The 15,699-nt window shown below is 38.2% G+C and overlaps 1 protein-coding gene across 2 annotated transcripts in view; it reads right to left on the bottom strand.

The window, feature by feature from the left end:
- The window catches only part of PRSS12 (serine protease 12), a 76,670-nt gene that overhangs the window by 60,148 nt on the left and 823 nt on the right, over positions 1–15,699 (bottom strand). The window contains exons 3-4 of one of the 2 annotated variants that reach the window (XM_027063474.2): positions 2,941–3,079; positions 541–719 (exon numbers count right to left, since the gene is read on the bottom strand). The exons of the other annotated variant lie outside the window; for it this stretch is intronic. Of the exons in view, the coding sequence (XP_026919275.1) occupies positions 541–719; positions 2,941–3,079 (318 nt within the window). The remainder of the gene's footprint in view (positions 1–540; positions 720–2,940; positions 3,080–15,699) is intronic. 2 annotated transcript variants of the gene reach the window in all.

Genomic DNA, 15,699 nt, shown 5'->3' with positions numbered 1-15,699 from the left:
TGTTCATATGAATATATGCATATTTTTGTGTACTGAAACCATATAGTTCATCATCTCATGACGAGGGTGTGGTGCATGGAAGGAGCCTTTATCCAAGGCAGTTATCCATATTATGGAATGTGCTGTCTACAACTCAAAGGAGAATAATGGTACCATGATGATATTCTATCCTATAAATATAGTGACAATATTTTGTTGTAGTTTCTGTATTCTATATTTGATTTCAAGATGATTTTCCATCTTGATTCTATCATGACTTTCCATTAGCAAAATAAATGTTTCATATATAATATTTCTGTAAACAAATTAGAGAAAAGAGAAAACACACTAAAAGTGAGATACCATTTGAAAGTCAAATGGAATTCAGAAATGTTAGACGCACTCCTAACTAAAGACTATTTGACTGTAAAATATGATGATTCAGGCTGATGTCTGTATTTAAACTCTTTTAGGAAATGGTTTAACGAAGACAATTTTATCATCTGGAATTTCGTGGAAAACATAATGAAAGTAAAAAAAAGAGGCTTTTTTTTTTTTTACCATGGGAAAAGCTACATGTGACAGCAGCTGCCATCTTCTGAGGACACACCCCACCCTGCCAGATGTCTTTTTCACAAAGCAGTATATTTTCTTCATCTCCTCGGCAACGGACATTGCTCCAATAAATGGGAATAAGGCCCAGTCCAGAAAACGGGGTTTGTTTTGCTACTCCTTTTCCTCTGGAAATACAATGATTGAGGTTAGGTTTATCAAATACAGGTGAATTTTTTTTGTCAAAGTATTTAGATTTTTAAAAATCGAAGAAATCAATAAAGATGGATGTGGAAGGAAAAGAAAAACAAAGAAAAAAAACTACATAAGTTTCAAGCAAGTCAAAACTCAGGAGATCAAAATTTGGGTTGATTACTTATGAGTCTTTAATCAATCTTACAGGACTAATGGTATGCATGTGCCTTTACTACCTATAGCTAATTTTAGGCGCAAATGGGTAAATACTACAGATATTAAGGAAAAGCCTGGTGATTTTGTAGAAGTGTGTCGTGTGGCTCCATGAGACTTGGATTCTAGTCTGGACTCAGCTGCAAATTACTCTAAGCTGCACGTTTCTGCAAGCTCTGCTTTCTGATGTATAAAAGGAGGGGTCTGGATGCTTAAAGATTCTTTCCTACTCTAATATTTTAGGCCAGCATTTTCAAAATGATTATTATTACTACATGTAAGCAAGATAATATCAAGAGAGGTGATCATTCATAATTTTTAAAGCCTTATATATAGTATTTGCTAGCAAGACTTTGAAACCAATGAATAAAATAATAACATGCAGATGGGCTCTGCTTTAACTCACCTAATCTACATCTTTTATAAGTAACTTTTAATATTTAGAAATTGATATTAAATTTTAAAAAGATTAAATGCTTATCTGATTAACAGGGTAATCTCTAGAACTGTCTCCATACAACAGCTTCCATCAACCCAAACAGTAAACATTCGGGATATACCAAAAATATGAATATGTCTTAGGGCACCTGGTGGCTCAGTTAGTTAAGTGACTGACTCTTGGTTTCAGCACAGGTCATGATCTCACAGTTCGTGGGATCAAGCCCCCACTTTGGACTCTGTGCTGACAGCATGGAGCCTGCTTGGGATTCTCTCTCTCCCTTTCTGTCTGCCCCTCTCCTGCTCATGGGCACTTGTGCTCTCTCTCTCTCTCTCTCAAATAAACATTTAAGAAAAATATGAACATGTCTTAATAGCAATAATTCTGAGCTGCTCTGATCTAATTGTACAATTCTTTTTTACAAAATGGACTACTGAGGGGCACCTGGCTGGCTCAGTTAGAAGAACATGCAACTCTTGATCTCAGGGTCGTGAATTCAAGCTTTATTTTGGGTGTAGAGATTATTAATAATAATAATCAAATAAAAGGACAACTAAGAGATAATATAAGTAATCAGAGTAATCAGATTCCCTTACCTGAAGTTCTGTTTGCAAAGCTTCCTAGTGGGAAGACAGGAGGAGGCGGGCAGATTAAATGTCTTACTGATCTGACTGCAGTTGATTAACCTTTTCATTTCTATCATCATCTTTGATATTACCACTCACTGATTATTAGTCCAAAATATTTGTAAACTGCAAAATTTTCTTTCAGTCTTTTGGACCTGTCTATTCAAAACAAGATATTTTCCACACTTTCTAAAGATCTCTAGAGATAAAGGCCAAGAAAAACATCTGGCATGTGTACTTAGAAAAAAAATAAATGAGACACAAAAACAGAACAATAAGAGCAACCACAAAAGCAAAACCTTGTGTTCCGAAATGGAGCCTTCTGCTCCTGGTGAAATCCCCTGGCAATTGGCATAAAGGTGCCAGGGCTGTTGGAAGTTGGAGCAGACAGACTGTTTCACAGAGAGCGCTTGGAGCAGCCAAGAAGCCACGGTCACTGCAGGGCACTGCTGGGGCTGATGAAAGCAGCCATTCTCTAGCAGGACCTCCTCAGCACAGAACCCCCAGGCCTGGACATCACCCCTTACCCATTTCGGGATGGAAGCACAGGTAAACACCGCCTTCTTCACGCACAAAAAGATGTAAGCTGTGGATGGCTAAAAGTAGACAGTTAAATGCAAATGACAGCAGTCTAGGGCTGCATGAGCTACTGAGAAATTACAATTCTCAGAATCAAATTCTTTATTTCCTAGGGCTAAACAATTAATGTTAAAGACAAAGAGCAAAAGATGCTTTTGATTTTTGACCACTTAGCATTTGCATATTTTCTGGTTAGCATTCCTTCCACATGCAGCCCTTTCTTTATAACTCTTGTGTAAAGGGAGAATAAGGGACATGAGAAGGAAGGAAGATGTCATCTTTCCACAGCAGTGATGGGTGCCCACCATTATTTGCAAATATTAGCAGCCTGATCGGGTCAAGGATGGGCGAACTCACCCCTGCTGCAGCTGGTGACAAATGACTGATGCATCGGAATCATCCCAGTGGCTGCTACACACTGTGCCCCAAACTCCATTCGCAAAGATTTCCACTGTGCCTTCAAACTCATTTTTGCCACCTCGAAGTCGTACTGACCCTGAAGCGGAAAAGAATCCCAAAATCCCTTAATAGCAAATCAGCATTTGAACATTATTACTTCACCATTCCTTAGTTAACATGATTTTCCCACATAAGTGGTGAGAGATCCAGTCAGAACAATTCAGTGTCCATGTTAATGGCATGTGCTTCTTTCTTTAAATGAGGGTTTAGCAGATTCTTTTTTATTTAGTTTATTTTTTTTGAAAATTGACTTCATGGTGTCAATACTACTTCTGTTTTCTTCTTTAGCTAAGCAAACAGAAAGTCCAATTACATTTTAAAAGGGGACAATGTGGAAGAGTATGACTAATGTCTGATGTTACATCCCAAATATTGGATTATATCCCATACAAAATGCTTATCATTTGTGTATCATCTTCCACTTCACATGAGGTCATAGATAAGAAGCAGAGAAACAAAACTCAGTGCTCTATTTACAAATTAGTTGTAACTGACTGCGTTATATATTCCTTCTATGGGATTTGTTCATCACTAAAGAGCAAAATGCTGTTTCCCCTTTTAACTTCAAGCAGTAGTCATGAAAATTCTAAAGATTATGTCTATAACTTCAAAAAGGTGGTGGTGTTAAAAACATTGCCTAATGTCAATCTTAGGAAAACTGCCACTAGGTAGAATTGTTTGGTATAATGAGTGTCCCTGGAAATTTGCCTTCCCTTACACACCATCTTCACTCAGCTGCTGCAGAGATCACGACTTGAGTCATTCTTTCCAGTCTTGAAAAGAGTCAAAATTAAAATTCGAGCACCCTCATGGGGCACCAGGGTGGCTCAGCTGGTTAAGCAACCAACTTTGCTCAGGTCATGATCTCACAGTTCATGAGTTCGAGCCCTGCATGGGGCTCCGTGCTGACAGCTCAGGGCCTGAAGCCTGTTTGAGATTCTGTGTCTTCCTCTCTCTGCCCGTCCCCTGCTTGTGCTTTGTCTTTTTCTCTCTCTCTCTCTCTCACAAATAAACATTAAGAAAAAATTTAAAAAAAACAAATGCAAGCACCCCAGGAAAAATAACATCCCATAAAAGTGAGGATGGATCAGGGTGCCTGCGGGGGCTCAGTTGGTTGAGCGTTTGACTCTTGGTTTCAGCTCAGGTCATGATCTCACGGTCTCGGTCTCATGAGTTCGAGCCCTGCATAGGTCTCTGGGCTGACAGCTGGGAACCTGCTTGGAATTCTCTGTCTCTCCTCTCTGCCCCTCCCCCACTTGCACTGTCTCTGTGTCCTCAGAATAAATAAGTAAACTTAAACAAAAAAGTGTAGATGAATTCAGGTTTCCCTTCTAATTGCCATTGGTTTGCAAAGTGGCTACTGGGAGGCCACAGTCGGGCACTTAAGCAGAGATAGAAGCACTTATCATTTCACAGATAAAGAAATCAAGAAATTAAGTTCTATCAAAAAACTGTCATATTTTACATATTTCAAAGTTGTTTCAAAGTCTGACTTTAAAATAATTTTTCCAAAATATTAGATTCACAAATTATCCATTCACTTCATTTGCAGGGGCCCAGGCATCTCCCACTATTATTTTCCAAGTCATTGTCATTTAAAAATGAAACTATTTAAGAAACACATATTGTATTTCTCATGATAAATACAAAGTGTCATTTAATTCAAACAATATTAAGACAATATTAAATGGAAGGAACACATTATACTGCCAAATCCTGATTATTCAGGAGAGAGCATGGGCATGGATCATTCACATGGCAGATAAATCTTAATCACTCACACATTCCAAACCTCTTTAGTTCACTAAGCAGGAGGAAGCCCTGTTTGGCTCAACGAAGAGTGTGAACTGCACAACATTTTTAAAGAAATATGTCTGAAGAGTTTAACTGAGCTTTAATTATTTTTTAATCACAAAATCTCTTCCACAGAGACCTACATAATATTATGCATATTGCAAATGCCAGCATTTTATTTCAACTCAAAGAATTCACTTGCTCACCTCAAACAAACATTATTTGAAATGATATTTAAATTGATCTATTATCTATTAATCCTCCTCCACTAGATTACTCGAGTCAAAGGGTTGGAAGAAAGTTCTAGCAATGAAAACAAACTGGAATACTACTTGTGCATGTTAAAAAAAATCATAAAAAATGTAACATACTGCCTAAATCACCAAAAAGCTACCAATAAGAAATGATGCATACATAACATCTAAAGATTAAGGCATTTGGAGATAAGGCATAGAAAACTCTGCATAAAGTATAATTATCACCCTCACATCATTAGAATGCAGTGACAGAGCTGGAAACAGCTTCCAGGTCAACTATCAGTTCCTCCATCATTCATCAGATTCTCCAAACATGCTGTGAAAGCCTGGATTCATTTAGCTGTATCTGCTTCGTGGCAAGAAATGTGGAGTGTTCATCCAGTTTCTCTTTAACAAGTGAATACAAATATTTGCAATTCTGGAAAGTCAATTTGCATGTCAATGGCTAATGACTTCTCCATCGGAATCCACTCCCAACACCAACATTTGCAAGGCACACACCTTTCCAGTAGTGCTTCCATCCCCCAGCCCCCAAAGTAGTTTATCCTTTTCTTTCTTTTTTTTTTTTTTAATTTTTTTTCAACGTTTTTTATTTATTTTTGGGACAGAGAGAGACAGAGCATGAACGGGGGAGGGGCAGAGAGAGAGGGAGACACAGAATTGGAAACAGGCTCCAGGCTCCGAGCCATCAGCCCAGAGCCTGACGCAGGGCTCGAACTCACGGACTGCGAGATCGTGACCTAGCTGAAGTCGGACGCTTAACCAACTGCGCCGCCCAGGCGCCCCAGTTTATCCTTTTCTTAAGGCCATAACAATTTCTAAAATATTCTGGGAAATTATCTACTTTGGAATCAGAGTGAGTAGTTCTTAATGGTACATAATTCCATGCAGTTCATAATTCTTCAAATAATTATTTGAAAGAGCACTTTAAAAACTATCAGCATAATACATGCTCCAAAATAGTAAAGGATTGACATACATTTAAGATAAGTAGTTTTTATTTGGTTTTGGTTTTACTCTGTTCTTGCTTCATTTATTTTCTTAGAATGGTTAAGGTGGTCAAAATCTTTAAAAATGCATGTAACGCATTTCCCTCAGTTTATGGATAATAAAGATTTGGACCAAATCAACTGACAGGACCATTTCCTCAGTTCTCATCCTTCCTACTGTTCCTCTGTTTCCAACTATCTCCTAGATTCCTGTCATTTCTACCATCTCTGAACCTGAGCAAAGACCCTGCCTTGTTTTTGCATTTTATGTCTTTTTCATGTCTGTGCATTTATGTTCTTTGCATAATGCACTTTATGCATTATGTCATGTTGGCTTTCACCATTCTATTTGAAATATTCTATTCTAATTTGAAATACTGCAACTAATCTACCAAACATTTTATGGGAATAAATTAGCCAGGCAGAAGTGTAAGACAGCCTGAGTAAGTTTTATACACTGCCAACAGGATAGAAGTGACTTTCCAGGGATCTACATCTGAGGCTGACCCTCCAGTGGAGGACCCACTTCATGGGTTGTGCAAATTTGCAGGACTATACATCTGCACAAATTTATAGGTGAACAATTACAAAGTGAAGAAAAGGAAATATCCTTAGCTCAACAACAACAAAAAAAAGATAGGGTGGAACAATGAAGCACTCCACAAAGGTCAAAGCCTGGTAAACTCATTTATACTGCTGTCCTAATAATAAAGTTCTTTTATTACCTAAAATTGATCCCTCCTCCTTCCCTCACACTCCCCTTCCTCCAGCCAACTACTTTGCCATGTTCCTCACAGTCTCAGCTAATGTCTCTGTACAACATGGGCTGCCCAGTCTTAAAGCCCCTCAAGTGACAATTTGATGGAAACTATTCTATTCTAAATATTCCTACTTTTAAAATGTGTTAATAATAATTTAAATTTTGAAGTCTTAACAGAGGTTTTAGGCCAACTATAACAGGCACTACGAAATTATAAACTGAACCAGTACTAGAAGGAAGTCTGGAACTGTAAAGCTGTGTGTGATATCATGTCATGGAGAGGTGTCCCTGGAGTTCATGAAATGGATTGCCCACTCCTCAAAAAAAGTTAAGTGTCTGTTGGTATTACAATCACCTAAAGGCGAAATGTGCCAATGTACAACAATGCTCAGAATTCCACTATCTTAATTCCCTGCTAAAACTGTTGAAACTATTGTCATTTCAGTTTACTCTTATTTTTCTTCTATGTAGTTATACCTCTAGTTTTGTAAAAGAAAGGGAGCATAAAAGATGCATGTTGCTCAAATTTGCTTTATGGGAAAATTTGCTAAAAACCAGGAATTCCTTGGGTGCCTGGTTGGCTCAGTCAGCACAGCATGAGACTCTGAATCTCAGAGGGTCATGAGTTTGAGCCTTACTTGTGGAATAGAGTTTACTTAAAATAAAATTAAAAAAAAATTTTTTTTAAACACAAGAATTCCCCAAATGGAAAGACATTAAAGAAGGATTCTCTTTAACCATTTTATCAGTCTCAATGGACACAAGAAAATCTTCCAGAGAACAGCTGACTAGATTAAAATTCCCTTCATTTGTTTCATTGGTTTGTCACTTTTTAAGGCTATTATGATGGGTTGAATTCTATTGCCCCCAAAAAACTTCCACTACCTACAGATGTGACCTTATTTGTAAATAAGGTCTTTGTTGATGACAAAGTTAACATGAGGGCATAAGGGTGGTCTCTAATCTAGTATGACTGTGTTCTTATAAAAAGGAGGAATTTGGACACAGAGACCCACACAGCAGGAGAATAACAGCTGAAGATGGGGTTTACAGTATGACAAGCCATGGAACTCTCAGAAACTGAGAGAGCCCTGGAAAAGATCCTTCCCTGATGTCTTCAGAGGAAAGGTGGCCCTGCTGATACCTTGACCTCAGACTTTAAGCCTCCAGAACTGTGAAACAATACACTTCTATTGTTTAACCCACTCAGTTGTGGTACTCATCATAGCAGCTCTAGCAAACTAATAGAGCCCTTAAGGTATTACCCCTCCTTGGACAGCTAGCAAAACCACCCTTTTCATACTCCATGCTTCAAGGACACCTAAAAGAAATATTAGGAAAGGAACCAAGTGGGTTAGTGATCTTTGTTCTGTAAGTCCAGCTCATTCCAAAATAAACCAAATGACAAGATATGCTTATTTAGTTAACTAACATGTACTTAGAGAATGGCATTCGCTTGTTTGAAGAGAAAGAAAAAACAGCAAAAAAAAAAAAGGAAGTAGTGTTTTCTGAATAGAATTAATAATAAATATTTTTACATCTCTTAAATTTTTTTTTCAACATTTATTTATTTTTGGGACAGAGAGAGACAGAGCATGAATGGGGGAGGGGCAGAGAGAGAGGGAGACACAGAATCGGAAACAGGCTCCAGGCTCTGAGCCATCAGCCCAGAGCCCGACGCGGGGCTCGAACTCCCGGACCGCGAGATCGTGACCTGGCTGAAGTCGGACGCTCAACCGACTGCACCACCCAGGCGCCCCGACATCTCTTAAAATCACAACTCAAAAAATGAACAAAATAAAATTACCATTATCATACAAATCCTTTCTCATCTATTACTGAACTTCCCAGAAGCACAAAATAATTCATTTTAGTCATTGCTATTGTTCTGGTGGAATCAGAAAGAATGCATGCTGATGACATCAAGTTATTGCTCAGATCTTTGACACAAAGTATACTTAAAGCTGAAGTCATAGAGAAAGTTCAGTTTATGAACCATTCAGAAGAAAAAAGCCCCATTACATGTTGGACGGTTTAGTACATGTATTTCACAAATGAATTAAACATAATCCTATATCTTATACCAAATGCAACCCTTGGGAAATACACTAAATGATCATTTCCTATCTTAATTATAAAATATACAAAAAAATTCACATTGCCTAGAAACAACTGAATTGGGAGGTTGTTAGTTGCATTTTTCAAGTACAGTACAGGAGGCAAGTTTAATTTTGATGTTATTTTCATCCTATACCCTATTTGATAGTACTAAGGTATACTATTTTTGCTTATAATTGTATTCACCCATAACTGGCTTTAGCATTGTGAAATAGATTTTATTCAAATCATGCCATGTCAAAATGAAATCAAATCCATCTTTTAACATATGAAACATTCCCCTGGACTGAGATCCAACTGAACTATATCTACCTCCATTAGATCACATCTATAATTCATATTAGTTGTTCATTTATTATTCATGTAGATACCTTCAGTGCTGAGAAAAAAAAAATCTGGTCTAATTCAAAACGAGAGAGTATCAAAACAATGAGAGTATCCTTTCAATAAGCAATTCTACCCACTTACATTGAGATTATTAGAAATTCAATTATTCCTTCATTTAAAATATTACACAGTATTATGCAAAAGAAGACTCTATCCATGGTTTAATTATGACATACTAACAATATATAGATAACCCTAGAGGGAAATTACACCAGCTGTGTGTCTCTGAACTATTCATATATAAGCAATGGTGTGGGTATTAGCATTTTATTGTTCAGTTCTGAGTGATGAAATTAAACTACTCCTGGTAGTAATCCTCTTATCTGTCTCCCAGAATAGGTATCACAGGAAAGGTAAAGAAAATGCTTAGTATTCTTCTGACATCTCAACCAGAGGATACAGGTGATTTCTTATTCATCGTTGTAATTGCTGCTCCTACTGTGAACTCACAAAACATTTAATGAAATCTACTTTTGCCTTGTTAGAAGGATTGGCATTTTCCATTCTTTGTGTCCTTCTGGTAAGTGTAATAAAAAGTACTGAGGTTGTATCTTGTAGTGGTGCGCGGGGTGGGGGGGGGGGGTGGATCTCACTACTTTAGTGCTCTGCATATAATAAATTTTTTATTAATATTGTTGTGCTGACTTGCAGGAAGAAAAGGGAGGAGGGGTGAGGGGGGATGGCTCTAGAAAAGTAAGATAATAAGAGGCAAAAAATAAACATTTCCTGATTTTCTAGACAACAGGGCGTCAATCACATACAAGGCAGTCTAAATCAATTGCTAATATAGATGCACTGAATGCCTGTTTACAATGCAGACCAAAGGAAGAGACTTCAGAGAACAGCCTTCTTTACAAGTTAACTCAGGGATGGGGGAGGCTTAAAAATTAGAATTAAAAGTGTTTACCAAGCAACTGAGTTAACTTCCATATTCTTAACAATTATGGGATTATTCATTTCAGACATAAATTTACTAGACCTGCAAACTGCATCTTAAAATAAGAAACTATGCTTTTTCAATCAAATCAGGGTCTAAATGTGATTCATCTAGATACAGCTGAAAAATGAATGTAACATTTCACAGCACAATTTTTAAAATTACTTACTACTACTTTTTTAACGTTTATTTTTGAAAGAGAGTGCACAAGCACAAGTGAGGGAGGGGCAAAGAGAAACGGAGACAGAGAATCCAAAGCAGGCTCTGTACTGTCAGCGCAGAGCCCAATGTGGGGCTTGAACTCATGAATGGTGAGATCATAACCCAAGCAGAAATCAAGAGTCAGATGCTTTACCTAATAAGCCACCCAGGCACTCCTACTTACTACTATTTTTTTTTTAACAGTGTTAAGGTTCCCAAATGGAGGGACAAACTCCAACCATACTTCTTAGCAGACCCTGTTGGTTCTCCTCAACAACCATCTCACTTTGTCTTGGTAGGAGAGTCCCCAGGTGTTCAGAGGTAAATCTTGATTAAACTATGCAATTGTGTTAACTGAATTTCCCCTTCTAGAGAGTGCCAGAGGAACATGTGATCCAGTCTTAGCCAATGAAACGCAGGAGGAAGTCTGTGGGGGAATTCTAGGAAGGTTTCCTTGCTCTTTCAATGGGACCTACATGAGGAGGGGCCCTCTCTTTCTACTGCAGGCTATCCTATCTCAACATGAAGCCTGGAATAACCACTAGCCTAAGAATAAAAGCCACATTTAGAGAACAGAGGAGGCAAGAGAACAACAGAAACAGAGCTGTAGCATGTTGGAGCCCAACTTTTTGTAATATGAACAATTAATCTCCTTATTGCTTCAGTCATTTTGAATTGGGCTTCCTATTCTTTGCCATCAAAACCACCCTTACTGATCCAAGCCACATTCATACCCAAGTTTGTAATTATAATTTGTTTTCTCTTCTAAAGGCATATTTATTTTCATAGTCATAATGTATATAAATTTGGTATCCATCTTTTCCCATTAACATTATCACCAGCATTTTTCCAGTTTTTATATGTAATCTTTACAATTAGCACTTTAGAAACTACCTAGTATCTATTAAATGAAGGGACCTCTGTGTAGTATCTTATTGCTGGATATTTAGGTCTGCCTCCACAATTTTGAACCAAATCACTTTTACAAATATTACCTTAACACACACACACACACACACACACACTCAAAGACAGTGACCACATGTGTATATACACTTCGAGATAATCATTCATAAAAGGCAATAGCAATGGATGTCTTACTTTCTTCTTAAAAAAAAAATCTTCACTCTAATAGTCAGATAATGCCCCAAATCAAAGCATTTTATATCTGCCTTATCCTGAAGAACAGACTGAGCTCAAAATTTAAAATCCAGCCAGGAAATGTATCAAATTTGGTATTGCTAATGTTTTTCAGAACCTGTTACATAGAATCAAGATGCAGCATTTTTTTTTTAAATGCAAGGGACAGCTTTCAGCCAACTTTTTAATTAACAATCATTTCAAACACCAGATGGACTTCAAAGAGTACAGCCTGTAAACAATTGTCCCACAAGTCTGCTGCCTCCGTTTCAATCAGGAGACTGGAGTGGGTACATGCATATGAACAGCTTAGCATGATGACATGACAAAAAGTCAGATCTACGCATCATTCTTCCTGGTGAAATCTCAATTATTAGAGCATTATCGTTATATACAGTACCTGTTTTACCCAACGGCCATCAGTCACCTATGGGTGAGTTCCACTCAGCTGCTTGTAACAGAGAGTATTAGCACAGCATCAAGTTTCCCCATCTGCCATGCCAACCAATGACTAGAAAGTGATTTTGCCTTCCTAGTCAGGAAGCTCTAAATTACTGCAGGGTACTGGGGGGAATCAGTTGCCTGTTAATTCTTTCTCTTGAAACATAAAAATAGGGGCGCCTGGGTGGCTCAGTCAGTTAAGTGTCCGACTTCCACTCAGGTCATGATCTCGGGGTTCATGGGTTCGAACAGCTCAGAGCCTGGAGCTTGCTTCAGATTCTGTGTCTCCCTCTCTCTCTGCCCCTTCCCCACTCGCACTTTATCTCTTCCTCTCTCTCAAAGATAAACATTTTTTAAAACTTTTAAATAAATAAATAAAATAAACTGAAAAAGAAACATAAAAGCAACCTAGTTCACATGCAGTTAATACTCATATTCTGGTGAACTAGGTTGTTATTACCCCCACACTAGTCAAATGAAAAAGCGTGGTGCTATTTCCTAGAATGACACAAAATTACCATAGATAGGCATGGCTTCTGCTTGATCCCATGCCTGGCAGAATTAAGTCACAGAATGATGGACTCAGTCTACCTAATCACCCACCACTCAATTCTAGATGGGTTCTGATGTCCTCCTCTGGTTTTCCCAAGTGTGACGAAGGGTCTTCAGCATCCAAATCACCTTGACCTGACCATTCAGTAGAAAAAGCACATTCCTGAGACAGATGTAAGGATTGCTCAATCAGGGTTTCTGAAGGCTAGAGCCTAGGTATCTGCATTTTAACAAGTCCCTTAGGTACTCATTACGAGAACAAACTCCCTGGGCTGATTCAGGGTATTCCAATTCACCAAACGATTCTTAACTACTAATTCATACAATTAGGGCCCAGGCATCATCTTTCTCACTCCAGACATTTGAGCCACTGGTATTTCCACACCCTGCCCTAGTTCACCTGCGATCCCCCCGCAGCGCCCCTTCAACTAGGCTTAGACCAACTTTCTACCTTGAAGGCACCAACTTCCTCATTTCTCTCAATGCAACTGGATACGTGACTCTGGCCTCCAGTTTATTTTTTAAAGGAGGGATCTCACTACTATAAATTTTCTTTCCTTTTGTTCTAGTTTTTTTTTTTTTTTTTAAGAAAAAGAAAAAATCTCTGGACATCTTACAATCATAAGATACAGGAAATCATGTGCATTGAACCAAAAATAATTCACTTTTTCTTTCCTTTTAGACTAGTCCTTAAGCTACAAAAATGGGGTCATCAGACAGCACATATATTTCTACATGTTTATATAATTAAAGAACCAGAGCAAAATGAGCTGTGACATGAAAATGGACACTACCTTCTAATGTTGTTATGAGAATTAAATGAGAAAACTAATATATAAAATGCTTAGCCCAGCATCCAACACGGAGTGCATGCTCAATAAATTCTAGCTGTTACCAGGCCAGGTCATTTTGGTACAGGCTCAGAACTGGAAAAGTTCTTTGAATTAATCTATTCAAAAACTGCTTTTCTGCAGATAAGGAAACCAAAACTCTGGGAATTAAGAGTCTTACCCAACACTACACAACTATTGCCAGAGCCAAAACAGACACAAGTGTTTTTTAAAGCACAAATCCATATTCTTTTCACTACTTCATGACAGCTTTGTTCACCCTCTGAAGGGAAATGTAGGACCAAGACCAGAAAGCCATAAGGTTCAGAAAATGCCAGTCATTTTGAAGGTATGGATCATGCCTAATCAGAACGTAAGGGGTAAAGGACAGGATGGGAAGCTTCAGTTATCAAGACTGGGTCTGTGAAAGTAATTAATTATTACATAGACAGCCAATTGTTTTCCTGTACTTTTTTGCATGGGGCATTTATCTCCCATCTTGGGTGGTTTCTTTTGTTTCTCTTGTGTTCAATTGCTTTGCCCCAGGAAGTACTACACATACAAGTATGCAGTGTTTGGGATTCTGTCTGGTGAGAATTAGCTATGAACATAAAAACATTGCAGAGTCTGTGCTGCTGTTAGATTTAAATTTCTACTCAACACAAGATGGGAAACAAAGAACAACCTACTGTCCTCATTTGGAATATAAAGTTAAAGGAGTTACGTGTCAGACAGCAATTTACCACTATAGTGTTTTCACTTTAAATTCCACTTTTCTTTCAGTATATATATATATATATATATATATAGAGAGAGAGAGAGAGAGAGAGAGAGAGAGAGATTTCAGTATATACGTATACATACATATTTCCTAAATATACATTTAAAGATATGAAATATAGTACAATAGCAGGAAAGCAAAAAAATTTCCAATGTTTGCTAAACACGATATTTTACTACAAATAATCTTACAGTAAATAATGAGACAATGCTGGGGCTCTTTGCCTGATATCACCTCAATTTTTTTTATAGCCACATTGGCATTCTGTCCATGAAACACGAGTATAGCAATGACTTCATTCTCTAGGATGAAGGATAATTGATCTTAACCTTCCTATCACTTTCCCTTAACTCAAAGCTAATGCAATTCAGATAAATAAAAATGTCTGCAGGAAAAGAATGGCACTATGAAAGCTAACCTCCAAATCACCTCCAAAAGGTACAAAGTACAACATATTTCAGAATCCCAATTCATGAAATCCCTGCCCCATAGCTGAGATGAAGAGCTGCCAAAAAGATGTTTGAAGGGAAATTCAAATTTTGAAGGACATGAAGTTTTTCTTTCCAGCTATTAATGAAGGGGGGGGGGGCGAGCTAATATTAAACAAAGCCTCAACAATTCAAAATGAAGCACTGTTCAAAGGCAGATCATTCACTTACATTAAATCTATTAATATGTTATCATTATGCCATAAAACCAAAACATCTTACCAACTTTATCTCTTGATGTCACCAACTAATCCCAAATGCCCACAAATAACATATGGAGCTAAAAAAATGGCATTCTTGAAAACTTAATTTGACTATATCATGTTGCTTCTTTCCTAAGATTCCTATCTCTTTTTCCTTTCTTTTCTCCTCTCTCACTAATCATATTTACCATATTGTGCCCCAGAACTGAACATCACTTTGGCAAGTTGTATTCAGGCCAGGAGACTTTGCCATACTTTTTCAAACAGAGGCCAGTGGTGAAAATAAAGGCAAAAAGATGTATCACATACTTCCAAATCGGAGTCTATGGGGTGGGGGGAAAGTTATTGGTTGTATATTAGATTTAATATTTCCCTTTCCAAAACGAATAATTAGAAACTTTATCTCCGCCCTTACTTTGCCTCTTTCGTGTAATTATGGTAACGTCCTCACGGCAAACTACCCTAGAGAACACACATCCACCTGACGAACACGCACACACAAACACACACAGTGGCCAGAGACGGGATCCAGGAACCCAGAGTGCAGCACCTCTCACGAAAACTACCCTCACGACAACCTTCACACACAAAGCTCGCCTCGCTAATTTAAAGTCACGGTACCAGTGCGCTTTGCCGGTGCCTCCGCGGCAGCCAGCCATCCCGCCGGGCAATACAAACGCGAACTCTCACACACTCTCTCACTCGCTCTCTTCAAGGAACACCTAAAGCCCTCGGCACGTCAGGCTGGCTCCCCGCCAGTCCCGAGCTGCCGCCGCCGC

This window comes from Acinonyx jubatus, chromosome B1 (assembly GCF_027475565.1).
Source record: "Acinonyx jubatus isolate Ajub_Pintada_27869175 chromosome B1, VMU_Ajub_asm_v1.0, whole genome shotgun sequence".
NCBI lineage: Eukaryota > Metazoa > Chordata > Mammalia > Carnivora > Felidae > Acinonyx > Acinonyx jubatus.
Note: the sequence above shows the minus strand (reverse complement) of the source record. Positions and strands in the feature narration are given on the sequence as shown.